The sequence below is a fragment of the Apteryx rowi genome, unplaced genomic scaffold, assembly GCF_003343035.1.
Source record: "Apteryx rowi isolate R43461 unplaced genomic scaffold, aptRow1 scaffold_37, whole genome shotgun sequence".
Classification (NCBI taxonomy): Eukaryota; Metazoa; Chordata; class Aves; order Apterygiformes; family Apterygidae; genus Apteryx; species Apteryx rowi.
This window is the reverse complement of record NW_020450196.1, coordinates 453,430-469,287: the sequence shown is the minus strand read 5'-3', so window position 1 is coordinate 469,287 and position 15,858 is coordinate 453,430. Positions and strand designations below refer to the sequence as shown.

General features: G+C 38.2%; 1 protein-coding gene across 4 annotated transcripts in view; it reads left to right on the top strand.

Annotated features, from left to right (window-relative positions):
* The window catches only part of NFIB (nuclear factor I B), a 169,547-nt gene that overhangs the window by 1,094 nt on the left and 152,595 nt on the right, over window positions 1-15,858 (top strand). For all 4 annotated transcript variants that reach the window (XM_026073519.1, XM_026073521.1, XM_026073520.1 and 1 more), the window contains exon 2: window positions 5,258-5,789. In XM_026073519.1, coding sequence (XP_025929304.1) covers window positions 5,258-5,789 — 532 coding nt within the window. The remainder of the gene's footprint in view (window positions 1-5,257; window positions 5,790-15,858) is intronic.

Below are 15,858 nucleotides of genomic sequence, written 5' to 3'. Positions count from 1 at the left end.
GGAGCGCGCCGGGCCGCGCGCGCGGCCGCCGAGATGGGCACCGGGGCGCCGCGCCTGCRGAGCCGGGGTAGTTTTCGGAAGCTTTTGTGGAAGTCTGTCTTAGGAGGATGTGATGTAAACTGATTAGGCGATAACTGCTTGCTTCCACATTGGTGCAACAAACAGCTAAAGAAGAGGAAAATGTGCGAAAGTATCGTCTAGTGCTGTATTGTCATTAAGCAACCAGTAATGCTCCGATAGTTCTCTAGCGAATAAATAAATACGATTTAAGCTATTCCACAATTGGAAAGCGGTGTAATGCAGAAGGACTGAAGTGTTCATAAATTGTGAATGAAGATGAAAACAATGATAAGGCTTATTCAGTGATTGGATACAGTCCTGTAGATTTTTGGCTGACACATTTTTTATTGTTTATATTTTGTTTGGCATCTAAGYGTGATTGACTTAGATATGGATATTTTCAGCAAGTAAACGTGAACTTCAGTGGCGCAAAACTGGTAAAGAGTGCTACTGAAATATTTCTTATTCAAAAGAAAAAATAATATTATATGCAGGAAGCATTTTGTGTAACAGATACACACATATGTTTACAGGTACTCACACAGAAATTATTGCTTGCGGTTGATTCCACAGCTGGTGAAAATTAATTCTGAATAGGCTGTCCATTCTGTGAAATTATTGACAAGCAGTAAGACCTCTCTGCACAAGAATATATACCTAAGACTAAAACGTAAGAAAGTAGTTTTTACCTTGTAAATAGGCATATTTTCACTTCCACCTCTAATACACTGGATAGTTCATTTTGCTGTTTYCTGCTCTAATGACATTTTTCCTATGTGTTTGCTTTTTTAGACTTTTCCCCTCAAAGTTGTAATAGATATCGTGATTTTTACCGATCTATATTAAAATGCCATACTTAGGTGTATACAAAAACATAATACTGCACTTCTACAGCAATAAGTACAAGAAAGCAGTTTCTTGCTTTCGTGTGTTAATAACTTCTACATAATGTTTTCCGGTCATGGTGTATCATGTGCTATGTAGAAACAGCTCACATTGAGTGATACATACATAGAACACAATTACAGCAATTTGATTTTAATTTGGAAATCTTCTCCCTCTAGAATGAATAAGACATTTTTAGTCACTTTTCCTTTCCCTAAATTAAAAAAAAAAAAAAGCTTACAGTGGAAATGAGAATTTATACTTTTTGTTATTTATTTATTTAACATAAAAGATTGATGAATCTTATTTTAAGTTGTGATTGAGTTAAAATAAAGTTCTCTCTATTGTTTTCTCCATCCGTAAGGCTATTTAGAGGCATGCTGATTGTGGTAGTATGTGCTCAGAACAAAATGTTTTGGTAAAAGTTCCAGACACAGCACACCTGTTTGGACCAAGCTCCTTGCTAAAGCAGCAGTTCAGTTTGCGCCGAGGCTGCATCGTAGCACCTTTTAGAAACAAGCCTAACCTCTAAAAGTATGGTTTTAAGACAAGCTTATTGTCATAACTGGAATGTTACCCATCACCATTCCAATAAAAGTTTGGTTAGGTGTAAAATATCTATAAAGAAGAATGAAGACTTAGCAAATGCAACTTAATTTTTTTTTGGTCCTTTTCTCTTCCTCCTCCATGTGCTCCTCTTTCACTGTTTTGGAATGAGTATAAACTCCATTTATCTCTCTTGCTGAGGCGTGATAGGATGCAGTTACCGCATGCCTTTAAGTGCTTGGTCTCTTGTGATATTTTTACCATGGTTTATTTTCATAATGTGGTGGTCCAGGAAACTCGAAATATGTTGTCATTTTCTTTTCTCGCTCAAATATATTGTTTCACTGTGCACAGAGAAACGCAGGGAAATTGAGTACATGAGGTTTTCTGTATAAAATTTCTAGACTTCTGCCTTATATATTTATTTTATGGTCCTCAGTTCAAACTTGGATGAATTGATAAAAAGTTTAGAAAAGTGGAAGGAAAGAGAAGGGCATTGTGTTTTTCCCTTTATCTATTCCGAAAAGAAAACCTGGCCTATCCGTCATCGTTATAACACAATTAGACTATTGGCATTTTTAAAATTTATTTACAAGCTATATACGTATTTCAAAGTAACTTGCATTTTAGTTTAAATTGTCAGTGCACACTGGTTCATCTGAGCCATTTATTATGACATTTGAAAATCTTACCTCCATAAATTGCTTTATTGCAAGGGCAAGTATGGCACATGGGTAAGTGCCACATAAAAATCATTTTTCAGTATCGCCTATATGAATATTAAGGGAAGAAGAATCAAATTTAGTAGATGGCTTTTTAGGAGGTTTAGTAAAGAATGTGTGTGATTAATTGCAAATCKCCATTTAGGATCATTTTATGGGCACTTCTTCTTGTCAAGTAATGTTTCATTTGAAAGGAATCCAGATGCACAATGAATCTCTCAAAGATATCTGATAATATTGCTTTAGAACAGGACGTTCTTTGCTGTGCTTCTCCTTCACACTCTTCCAGATATATTTATAGCTTTAGAAGTTAATGATATTATGAAAGAAAAGCCTGAACACAGTGAAAAAAAAAAAAGTTTTTTTTTCCCACTCTTTTAAAAGCAAAACATTCAACCGCTGGAGATCTGAATTTAAAAACTGGTGTTTCACTATATGAAATATTTATGCATTTAAAATACTATTGGTTATTGTTGGTAATACTATGTGCAGTCACTAAAGGTAAAGTCATTCCAAAATAGTTGTCATGTTCTTATTAAAAAGGAAAACTAGATCTGTAGTATTCTAATAGCGCAGACTATTTCCATAGTAATTTTATTGCCATTTTAAGGTATAAATGCTGAAGTCTGTTTTAGATGTACGAGAAATTATATTGGGACAGAAAATCTTTTCTCCCAAAGCCTGTCAGCCCCCTGCTTCCCCCCACCCCCCACCCCTTTAGCTCCCAGCTGTTAGAGTTTCCAAAATCTGTAGTAAATCTGTTTTATTCAGTCTAAAATGAATTGGAAAGATTTAACACCGTGCAGTCTTTCTGCTTATGTTAAAAAAATATATATTAAAATGCTTTGATTAAGATGAGTTCTGTAGGTGAGAAAATAAACTTTCTGTAGTAGTTATAAATGAGGGGAAAAAAAGCATGGCATCAGAAAGCATATGAAGATAGGGAAGTCTTATCATGGGCTGTGGTTACTCAGAGCAGTATTGCCTTCCCACACAAAGAACAGATTGTGGTTTAACTCTTTCCACGGCCTGGTTTTATGTGCCAGTATGGTATCAGAATTGTTCAAACCTCTGCTGAAAACTACTAATCAGTTTAATTTTTGCCGTTATGGCTTTTTGTTAAGCATCATACTGTAATGCAATCATTTAATGTCCTGAATTATGTTCCAATATTGTCTCTTCCTTTTTTTCTGTGAAAATAGCATGGCCATAGATAAACCGTTTGCAACTTTTCTGTTGTTTTCTATTTGATTTGAGGGTGGGTAGGGAAGAATGGTAACTAGATCTAGTAGGTTTTTAATATTCAGGAAATCTGGAAGTTTGTTTGAAATTTGAAGATTTAAATACTAAATTTTTGGCCTGAAGGCCAGTAAGCTTCCACAATGGCAGGCTGAACTATGTATAATTATGAGACCATTAGTTATACTTTCATCATTTTTACCTTAATGGAGTTAATCAGCCTACTGATTAAATATAATTCATTCTCTGTCTAGCAGCGTAGCTAAAATATTAGTTTGTTAATTGTGTTCTTGAATGTAATCATATAAAAAAGGTAAAGTCTTAGTTTGATTGCACTGTGTCACTCAGTACAATGACAATCTGCATAGTATTTAAAACCAAATATGTGTACACACCGAAAGAGAGATACCTCCCCTCAGGTCTCCCTTCCAAGCCAAAATATAGCAATGATGTTTGATAAGCAGATCATGCTGTTTTAAACAGCAGATTTGTTCACAGGAAGGAGGCATTACATTTTGGAAAGGCCTATTCAGACATTAACATGGATGTGTAGGATGATACTTAAAGTAGATAAAATGAATTAATTTAATTGCTATAGGATGTACTTGTAGATGACAACTAAGCGTTACCTCCTTAATGCAATACGTACTGCTACTAGGCAGAAGATAAGAACTTGCAGGTGAAGCCAGATGACAGGAAGGAATATTTTAGAACTGTAAATAAATTGCATGGATTTCACAAAAGCAGTGTTTGACCAGTGGTGCACTCGTAATGTCACTCTGCCACAGCATGCAGAAACACAAAGAATGCAAAGTTTGTGCCAAGTTGCCATTTTTCATTGTACACCTCCGATTGATTTTTAAGGGGTTTAGAATAATTGCCACACTCATGTGATCAGTTAACAAATTAACCGACTCTGTGGGGCTTCAAATCCCATAGTGGAGCTGCCGGAAGAACATTAATGTAATTTTTGTTCTCAACTTCATAAACTCTTATTTCACAGAGTTTGGGGGTGGTGGGAGGGAAGCCTGAAGAGCTGAAAGTACAGAGCTTCTGTTCAGGATTTTTATGCGACATGCTGTGTCTTTTGCCCACTTTCCCTTACTGTATACTGGTTTCTCTAGTTACCACCACTGGAATGGTGCTGTTTCAGTGCTGGAATGTTGGACGTTTGATAAGAAAATGGATCAAGTTTAATGGCGCATGCTCTTTGTGCCACCAGCAGTCTCTTGCTGAGAGCATGCTCCAAAAGCGGGAACTGTGTGGCATTACACTGAGCATGTATATGCTTTGTGTTTCTGTACCACAGAGAAGAGAAATGAACTGTGGCATTCGCTTCAGCGTCCTGAACGTTTCTGCTCAGATTCTTTAAAACCGTATAGTGTCCTCTTTGTGCAATGGTACTTTTCTTGATGTTAGCCGTTCACTCAGATATTTAAATGTTAGAAATAAAACATCTTGACAGCATCTTTTTTTTAAATGATGTAGTCTGTGCAGCATTGTGGGATGAAGTGAGGGGAGGCATACAAAATAAAATCTTCACATGCTTCTTTCAAAGAGTGAAATGTGGGGAAAGTGCGATTCTCCGTGTACTATTGTCTGTTGCCTGACAGCGATAATAATGGCATACAAGATGTGCAGAAATTTGTGTAAATTTTAACTAAATTTTTAGTCTTTATTCTCTTCATCTTGGATTTCACTTTAAGATTTTCGGAAATCTGTCGTGATGCTGCCTTGGTTGTGAGAACATACTGACTTTGAGTTTTCTTCTTCTCTTCTTTTTTTCCCTCCAATTCTTTCCACAGGATGAATTTCACCCGTTCATTGAGGCACTTCTTCCACATGTCCGTGCAATTGCCTATACGTGGTTCAACCTTCAGGCTCGAAAACGCAAGTACTTTAAAAAACACGAGAAGCGAATGTCAAAGGACGAGGAAAGAGCAGTCAAGGATGAGCTACTTAGTGAGAAGCCCGAAATTAAGCAGAAGTGGGCATCCAGGCTCCTCGCCAAGCTGCGCAAAGATATTCGCCAAGAGTTCCGAGAGGATTTTGTGCTCACGGTGACTGGGAAGAAGCACCCATGCTGTGTATTGTCCAATCCTGACCAGAAGGGTAAGATTAGGAGAATCGACTGCCTGCGACAGGCTGACAAAGTCTGGCGTCTGGATCTAGTCATGGTGATCCTGTTCAAAGGCATCCCCTTGGAAAGTACGGATGGAGAGCGACTCATGAAATCCCCACATTGCACAAATCCAGCACTTTGCGTCCAGCCACATCACATAACAGTATCAGTCAAGGAGCTTGATTTGTTTTTGGCATACTACGTGCAGGAGCAAGGTAGGAAGCAGACTGTCATGTTTTTTGTGTTAGTGTGTCGGACTTTGATTCCAAGTTGCCCTGTTTCCCCTAAGGGTTGACTTCCAGTGAAACATTATTCCGTGGTTGATATACGTAATGTGGGTACATATACATATGTAAATCAGCATGTATACGTATATACATATGCACACTCTCTTACAGACCTGTGTAAATGGCATATATGTTTGACATACGTGCCATATTCTCTTCCAAGAGAGGGTAGGACATACCAAGGAAGTACTTTAGTTCTTCTGAAGTTGCCATTTTTGTCAAAGAGTGGCAGTACGTTGTGTATTTTTTCCAATTACAACTTTAGAAAACATTATTCTTTTTTTATACACTTTTTTCCCCCCAGTACTGTTAGCAACAGATGCAGGTATGTGCAATTGCACAAACGCGTAGATAATAAAAATATTTATTCTCATCTTTTTAGCTACTAATAATCAACAATTTGTCCTTAAACTGATAAATCTGCGATTACTTTGAAAAGCAATTGCAGATTTTCTCACCATTACAAAATAGAACAAGAAATAACTTTATCAAAGACATACTGCTTTGCAAATGCTGTATGTATTCAGAATTACAGCATACAATGCTTACATTTTATTCATATTTTGCCTCACTAGCTCATGTTACTTGTTTGAATCACACTGCTATATTTCCAGAGAATTTTCCATGAACATTATATTTTCATAATCACACTGGTATGCTGATTTTATTTGGCAGATAATTAAAATATGGGAAGTTGCAGGTATACTAAGGAAGAGCTACTTCAACCTAGTTTTACTGAATTAAAAGAAAATCAGCTGACGATAATTATTTATCAGGGAAAAAGCTGCTAGTTGTATTACATATTCAGATAGCAATATCCGTATGCTGGTCCTATAAATCGTAAATGGATGTGAACAGATAAAGGTTTTCTCAGATTATAAGCCTTGTGAAAAGCATTTTCTCTGTGAAGGGTCATTTTTGTTCTTTCTGATGATTGTATCATCCTCTAGAAGTCTTTGCACTGCTGACTGATCAGCAGTAATAAAGCATTTCTTTTTTAGCTGCAAATCTAAACTAGGGAAAGTTTGAACGGCCGCAGATGGCGGGCCATTTCACAACTTGGCCTGGTGGTAGAAAGAAATGGCCTGCAGAAGGGCAGATGGTAGGCTGTTATCTGATGCTCAATATATAACTATGGGATTCAAATGAAAAATAAACCAAATGGATTTTATTAGTAACAAAAAAGTAAAATTGCACCTGTCTTTTTTTGGTTATAGGTTTTTGTTATCATCTGTGTGTATTCATTCTTTACGAGAAAAGATACACAACACAAACTTTTTACTTTTAATGAATTTGTGTTTTAGAATTTAATTATCCAAATGGTGCTCTATGTTTACATGAACATAAAAATATAGTCCGACTTTTTAGATTATTCGTTGTGAAAAAATATGGTTCATTGTCTTTCGTCCTGCTTGTGTTTATTACATTTTTTTTTCCACAGCAGTAGACAATGTATACAACACTTAAATGTTTTGCAGTGACTTTAAGTAGCTGCGCAGTCTGGTAAATCTGATCCCCAAYGACATAGAAAGAAAGCTTGCTGTGACAGCATCAAACAAAATATCTTAACTGTATATGATTTGTACCTTTCAACCGCTTTTGTGCAGGAAACGTCAAATGGTATTTTGAATACATACGTTTCAAGACATAGCTCACTGATTAATTCTGACGCATTTACCTCTCTGTGATAGTCAAAACTACAAAGGGAGGCAAAATAGTTCAAGTAGCTCTTGAGCCAAAGAAACTGGGGTCAGCGTACCCTTATACAGTGTGGATTTTTAAGTCGTGGGAAGTCTGTAACTTGAAATAGGAGAAAAAATTGCAGAGCAGTTGCTGATTTTATTAATTTAAATGGACTGAGGATAGGAGTATATTCAAAACGTTTATCTAAATAGGAATGAGTAAGATAAGCATACTGTAATGTTATGACTTCCAAAGTTATAAGAAGCTGTAAGAAGAGAATACACTGGCAGATGAAGCTGGCTGATTTCTTTGTATCAAGTCACCCTTAGTAGACCCTTTTGTTTATTGTAAACTGCATGTATTTTGTATCTCTGTTGCTGCTTTGCAGTAAATCTTCTGCTAACATCTGGTGGYTCTCTTCTTGAGGAAGTCATATTAAGTTATCTTAGTAATTTTTTTTTCCTTTTGTCAAACTTTGATTCTCTATCCTCATTGAAAGCAGGTTAATTGTGGCACTTTGTAGTGCACTTGATTAAGAATACCAGGCTTTGTAAAAGATAAGCGTGAAGTCAATCAAAACGCTGCATCTTGCTCATTCTGTTTTGCTTTTTATTTCTCTTTTAGAATATAAAAACCTGAGTAATGGTGTCAAATAAAACTAAGTAGAGAAATAGAAACAATTTGGTCCCTGAAAGAAATATGAAGAAGGAATTAGCAAATAAAATGAATAAAGAGGCAAAGTACTGTGTTTTTTGCTGCTTAAAAAAAAAAGGGAGAAAAAAGAGGAGGAAGGATAGTTTGAGTGCCAGTGATGGTTGCCAGTGGCACCAGGATTGGCATCAGACCCTCTTTGTTTAGCCTAGGATGCCTGTGATTTGTTGGTTGGCATCCGCATTGCAGTGCAGAGTAATGTTACAATATATTGACAATTTCCAGATCTAGAAGTGTCAATAATCCTTTCCGTTCTTTATAAAAAGGGCTTCTACTTCCATGTCTGTCTTGAAGGAAGAAATAAGGACCAACGTATCAAGCTTTGTCTTTGACCAACTTCATGGGGTTCTCCTTTTCGCTCCTCTCCCTCAGCGCTCAGCCTCTTTTCCCCTCTTCTCTCACCTTCTTGTGTTTCTGGATCTTAAAAAAAAAAAAAAAAAAAAAAAAAGCGGTTTGACATAGGTTGCAATGCAGTTCCTTTGACTGAAACGGAGAAAGAAAATGGGAACTACGCACTGCAGTCAGTGTTTAGCATCAACATTATCCTTAAGATAATACATTTCTGTGGGGTTCTGCTTGTTCTGCGCATCAGGGTCCCCCCACGCCCCCCCCCAAAGTTTTTTTTAAAAAAAGCCCAAACCTTGAAAATGACAAGATCGTTGCTTCTGTTGACAAAACCGTATTTTTGTCAGGCACCAGCGAGCCTCCATGGCTTGGTCCGAAACGCGCCGCAGCCCCTATAAAATCTTTTGGTGGCATTTGACTCCACCAGCGCAGGGCTCGTGCTGCCGCCGCGGCCCCGGGAACCGCCATTTTGTTCGTCAAGTGCCAGGAGAGCAGAAAAAAACGGCAGACAATGTGCTCGGTGCCAATAATGGTTGCCAGTGGCACCGAGGTTGGCATCAGACCCTCTTTGTCTCGTTGCTGAATGCCTTTGATTCGTTGGTTGGCATCCGCATTGCAGTGGGCACATTGGAAAGTTTTTGACAATCGTTGAATGAAAGCCGCAGTACTTGTTTGCTGCAACAGAACCCAGATAATATAAATCCCTTCTCCTTATAGATGTTTTACTTAGTCTTACAGTGGCTGATGGAAGAAAAAAATTGCACTCCTGTTTTTCTAAAACATATCTGCAGCAGTGTGTCTCATCTGCAGAATTCCTGATACCCCCCGTTGTCTCTGCTGTTTTTATTTTCTGCAGCATAAATAATGTGCAAACTTGCTATTAGATATTTCAACATGTACTGAATGAGGCATAGCAGATCCTGAGAAATGTTTTGGGAGCCTAAAGGGCTGAAGCGATGGTAAATGTACTGAACGTTTGTAAGTGTTTTAATGCGTGCACCTCTCACAGTGCATTTCTCAGATCAGTCATGTTACTGTTTACGGTCTCCTTTGTCCTCGTCCAAGAGTGATATAAYTGGGGGGAGCCTGCATCCCCAGCTGTTGATAAAATCTGAAGTTGAGGGGACGATCTTTTAAGCTATCCAAGAACGAGAGCGAAAAATAGATACAGATCTTCTTAGTCTGATGCTGTTCAGACAACTTATGAATTTTTTAAGTTCTTAAAACATCAGGATGCTGTTGCAGTTCCAGCTGCATGATTTTTCTTACCAGGAAATCAGTGAAAAGGCTAAATCATTTCTGCTGGAAGTTTGCTAGATAGTTAGCATTAATATTGCTTTCCGGTTAACCACTATTATCTCGTTAATTAATAAGAAGGATTAGCAGTTCTACCCAAAGGGCTGCACAGAAGGAAGTCTGGCCTATGTGAGTCCCTGAATCGCCAGACTGTGTCCTGTCTGTTTGGGAAGAGGGAAAAAAAAAAAGAAAGGCAAGAAGAAGAAAAGAAAAAGAGCAAGGGGGAGAGCGGGGAGAGGGCCGGCTCTGTGCCGGTGAGGTGGGGTGGGCGCTGTGCGCAGATGCATCTGTGCGCGGTGCCACGGGGAAGCCTGCAGATCTTGGGAGATAGCGGCTGCGGTGCGCGGGCGCTGCGCGCGCACCACATGGCTGCAGCCGGCTGCAGTTTAAAGTAACTCACTCCGGCCTACTGATTTTTGCAGTGTGCTTTGTGCTTGCTATTAAGCACGTTTTCGGATAACCTCAGCCAGAGCGCAGAAGTTTCTATGCCGCATCTGCATCGTCTTGAAACAGATTTTAGCCTAGCTTAGCACTGACAATTGGTCATCCTCTATTGAATGGCGGTATTGGATCTATTTTTATAGGGAGCTCAAATTTTGAGATAGGTTTCTGTGATCATTCTTAAATAATGCTTTATGTTACATTTGGTAAACGTCTTAGAAAACTGCTTTTACAGGAATATCAAAATAATACTTTTTATATTTTAAAATGATATATGAAATTCTTTTGGTTAGTCCACTGTGAATGTAAGAAATTCCATTTAAAATCACACCCCAAATAGTTCCTGAATAGCCTCCTTTCTGTACGGTTCATATAATATTCATATATTAAAAGTGTCACACCAACCTGATGGGTTTTGGGCAAGGGTTTGCATTTCTTGTGTGCATTGATGCTTCCACGTGCAATTAATAAAAGAACTAGGCCTGGAAAGATCAATCAATCTGTTGAGCTGCTAATTGTTCCTAGTTCCATTAGCTTTAACGATCTGCCTCCTTCTGAATGCTTTATATGGGAACATACAATTGAACATTCTACCTGTTTTGCAATAGGGTACGTCAAGGCACAAGGTGATTTGTTGGAGTTTACGCAACAAATTGGTAGTTATGCTGGAAACAACAGGATATAGAGCTTATTCCTGTCTGCACCTATAGGTGTCTAGATGCTCTAGAAGCTTTTCACTTACACGCTGAAACGACATGCTGATCCCTTGTGTTAAAACAAATCTCAGTTTTGAATCAAAGAGCCAGTGCAGGAGCAGATGTATGAGTTTAATGTTTTATCCATTCTCATCTGAGAAGAGCTTTTTGTAGTATAATAATCTGACAGAGAATAATAAACTTTTACAAAGCTTTGGTATACTTTGAGCAATTCCAGTCTGGTCAGGGGTGTAGAAAATACAATTTAGAAAACTTTTTTGTCTACTGCAAAAACACCATACTGATGTCTTTTCTAGTTCTCTAATGTAAAATATAGGATGATTACTTTTTTGGAATACATCAAATGTGCTGAAAATATCAGGCAGGAAATGCATTTATCATTAAAAGACGGCAGTTAATTTGATTTTTATATGGGCATAATAATGCTTTTTGAGTGATTATAGAGATTTTGCATGTGGATATGTAGGAAATCAAACATTTAGAAAGATCACCCATCATTTTTCATTTTTCAGAATATGTATGTGTGAACTGAGATTTGAATAGTAGCAACGGAAAATTCAAAATGGGTAGCTTTTTTTTCATTTAGTTTCTGTCAGAGCAGGGCTGTGGGTGTTATGACAGGTTGGTGAGAAAGAAAAAAGAAGTTTGTATATTTAATTTTAACATTCCAGGCATGAATGAAATACATATACTTTAAGAASGGGCTTTTTGCTCAATCTGTTCTGGTTTCTTCTACCTGCTACACTAGGGGGGTCGTTTTCACCTGATTAAATAACATTAATTGTGTTTAACACAAAGGAAACTTACAGTTAAGTAAATTGTGTACAACCAGTTGAAAATTAAGCAATCAGTGTTAATTTATGAATCACATTTAGATCAATAGCAAAAAGCTATTGAATAACAAAGAAAAGAATAGAAAACAAAAAGGAAGATTCTTTCTTCACAGTGGTTGCAAACAGAAGAACAATATTGGGGGCAAAAAGGCTTCTTCAAACCTATAAATAAGGCCACTARTTCATAAAATAAATACTTCAAATAAAAGGTTGAGATGAATATTTTAAATTTCTTTATTTTCATGCATATTGAATCTGTTAGAACTTTGAAAGCTTCACTGAAATAATTAAACACTAATGCCACAGCAGGTTGGATTTTAAAGTTTATTGCACCAGATTGCTGTCGAGTCCACATCTCTTCTAGCCTTTGTTTCTTCCCTCCTTCTCCTCCTCCTCCTCCTCCTCCTCCTCCTCCTCCTCCATGTCTTCAGTAGAGGAGTATTTCAGAAATCCCAAGGGCTGGTGGCTCCCAGAAGCTCTGGTTCTTAGAGCAGCACACTGTAGCACCAAACACAACAGCTCAAGAGGCTTCCTAAAGAAATATATCCCATTCTCATCATGTTGCTTTGCTGTAATCACTAGGATTGGATGATCTCAAGATGAAGTTAAATGGCTAACTTAACTGAATAGGCTTGTTACTTCCATTTTGGGACAGAGAAGAAGTTTCTTACCTGGAGACACTTTTCAGATGCTAAGTGAATGTGAAAAGGGAAAAAGGCCTGAGTGATTAGCCAGAGTTTGTCTGACAGTAACAAGATGTTATTCTTTATAGGGAGGTTTCATGGTTTTAGTCTCTCTTTCTTTCCCTCTCTCCCTCTCTTCCTCTGTCTGTCTGTCTTTTTTTTTTTTTACACTCAGAACTTCTACAAATAGTTGCTAATAACCTGGCTCATAGACATGAGCCTGGATTAGAGGGGGAGGTTTAAGAGGCTCAGAAGCTAGTAAACGGGAAATAAATCTTAGATTATTAGCTTTGTCCAAGAGAAAAGAGAATTGATTTGGGTGTGTATATTGTACAGTAGGTGGATACTGAGTGAACAGTCTTCTAGTATAGCTGTCGATCTTTTTTCCCACTTTTTTGTATTATAAAAAGATCAGTTTTTGCTTGAAAGCTCTTTTTTTCCCAAGCTCTCTTGCAGAGAATTTTTTTGGAAGTATATTGTGCTTTTTTTTCTAATTATATTTCTTTAGCAATTTCTTATGAACATCATTATTGGCATATGRCTTTTGTTTTAGCTTTTCTCACAGTCAATGGGAGATACGCATTTCAAATTTTACTTTTGTGGGAGATTCTATCTGAAGGAGGGTTGATAATCTAAAATGTGTTTTATACCAGTGATAGTGTTTTGGGACATTTTTAGCCAGCCTGAATACTAGACCTCTCACCTGTGTGCCCCATGCCTCCTACATGTTACATCCCTCTCACCCCCTGTGCCTCTCCTCCTGTGAAAAAAGTGACTTAAAATTAGAGAGACATCTGAATCGTTTCAATGTTAGGTCCTCCCTAACTACATAAAGTGCTTGGGACCTTTTAAACTTTTTTTCCTTTAAGAAATGTAGTTGAAATAAAGGGTAAGTTACTGTGGTACAGCACTGGGCAATGAATAGCTTGAAAGCTTATCTGAAGCCCGTTCAGCCGTTAAGGGTTCTTCTCTGTAAGAGAAGCCGTATACCTTTTAACAGTAACTATGTGTCTCCAAAGCAGAGGAAACTTAAATTTCTCTGTGTCCTTTCCAGTTCTAGAGGTACCGATAGTAAAGGAATCTTTATGACTTCAAAGGTGCCTTTTAATTATTTCCTCCCRAAAAAATACATATGGAAATTGAACAAAAGGATTCCCTTTTTCTTCCTTAAAGACTGAACAGCAAAATCAAATACAAAAATGAATGGTTAGTCAGCTCTGTTTGAGAAACTCAGTGTGTCTGCTGGGAAATTAAAAAAAGTTTTCTAATATATGCTTAACTCAAATGTTTTGTGCAAATAAGTATAATTCCATATTATTTGCAGTTTGACAATGATGAATTTTGAATATTTAGTTCTTGAACATCTTGGTTATATATTTGTCGTCTCAATCTTCAATCTTTTATTAACCTGAATTTCTACACATATTTTTGTAAGGCACGGATTTATACAAGTGAAAGATAAATATAACCTATTTATCTTAAATATAGCATTGTATTTTACTCATTAGTCAGATATCTTGCAGTATTCTTCAGAAAATATTCACCGAGAACAACTCATAGAATTAACTATTGATACATTTTTCTTTAACATAGAAATAAAGAGATGTGCACATATTTGAATCTAGTAATTACAGACTCCATGGCTTTAGAAATTAAACATAATTAAAATATTTGTAGACTACATTTTTTGTGTGTGGATTATATTGGACAAAAATACCAAACCGTTTTCAGCTTGAATTTTTGGTGAAACAAGTAACAAGAAAATGCTGGATTTGCTTAGAAGATTTTTTTTTGGAAGTGCCTTGCATCTGATAGATAGCAAGCGTATTTTCTGCAGCAGCAATTTTCCATTGTATGATTAATGCCATTGAAAGTAATGCCAGCTATATTGAAAGGATGACTGTACCCCTGTGTCTCTGATTTAAAAGTGTGAAAACATCTCCACTCAGGACAACTTGTATTTTATTATTCTGGCATCTGCAGTTTCTGGATGGATTACCTTAGATTTGTTATGCCATGTTAAAAGACGTGTTTTACGAGGCTGGCCTCAGCTCCTGGCCTTAGTGTCAAGAACCCAGCTAYGCGATGCAACGTGTCGTGTTCGGTTTAATTGACCAGAGCTGATTTGTTAAAACAATTCATTTGCGCTGTGACTTATGCCCGGGCCAAGCTCGCTGCCCGAATCTCTTGACCTTGGCTTGTGTGGGTCGCGGAGCGGCTACGAGCCGCTTGACCTTCCCGCTGCGCGCGGGCCGCCGCCTCCTCCGCTTCTTCGTGGCGGGAGCTGACGAGGAGGCCTCGGCCCCGGCCCCGGCCCCGGCCCCGGCCCCGCACCGCACCGCACGGGTGTCCGGCGTCGCTGCGCGGCGGCTGCCTCCTCTGCGCGAGGTGGTCTGGTCTGGCCGCAGGCGTCGCGTCGCCCCTTTCGTCGGCCGGCAGCGCCGGGGACGCGCTGACAGCCCTCCCTCGCCGCAGAGGTGGCAGCAGGATTTCTAGCGGCCAGAGGGGCACGTCTTTCTCTTTGCAGCGGGACTCTGCTTTTCTAGGGTGCAGAGATTCGTAACCTTTTTTCAAGAGAAAGTACCCGCAACTCTTCGTCGGTTGTGTGCTCTTATTTCACRGTGTGAGCATTATTTGAGTGGGACRCATTGGAAAGAAGGTTCAGGTTTGAAAATATTTTATGATGCAAATGTCGTGTGTGCACACGTTACTTCAGGTTTTAGAAAAAAATGTGATCAAAATAATTTCTTGACATTAAATGGAGGAACATCTCATATCAGTGTCAGAAGTGGCTCTAAGGTTTCTTAAGAACATTGCTTTTTTAAAGAAAGACCCACGTTGAATTCAAGAGTAACTGTGGTCTCTAAAGCAAAATATTTTATACGCTATGTTTGATGCTATATCGAGCTGTATTACAAGGGGCGAAAGAGTGATCTTTGTCTTCTGTATTTTTTGTGAAACTCTTTGTTTCTAATGAAAACTACTTGTACTTATGAGCTACTCCTGGTGTGACAGGGAGTCATCAGCCCCATGTCCTGACAGACTGCCTGCCATGAATGTCCCTGATTCTAATGTCAAGTCCTTGATTTAGGTTTTGTGCTTTCTGTAATAACCTACAATTTGACTGATAGGACAGCCTACTTTCTTGAGATGGTTATTGCATCTATTCAGCTGCTGTATTGTGCAGCAGTTTTAGGAAGCCTTGCCTTTTGAAACCAGTGACTGGATCTGTTTTTTAAAAAAAAGCTGATGGCATGATATGACCATGCTGATTTAAGAAAGCTCATAT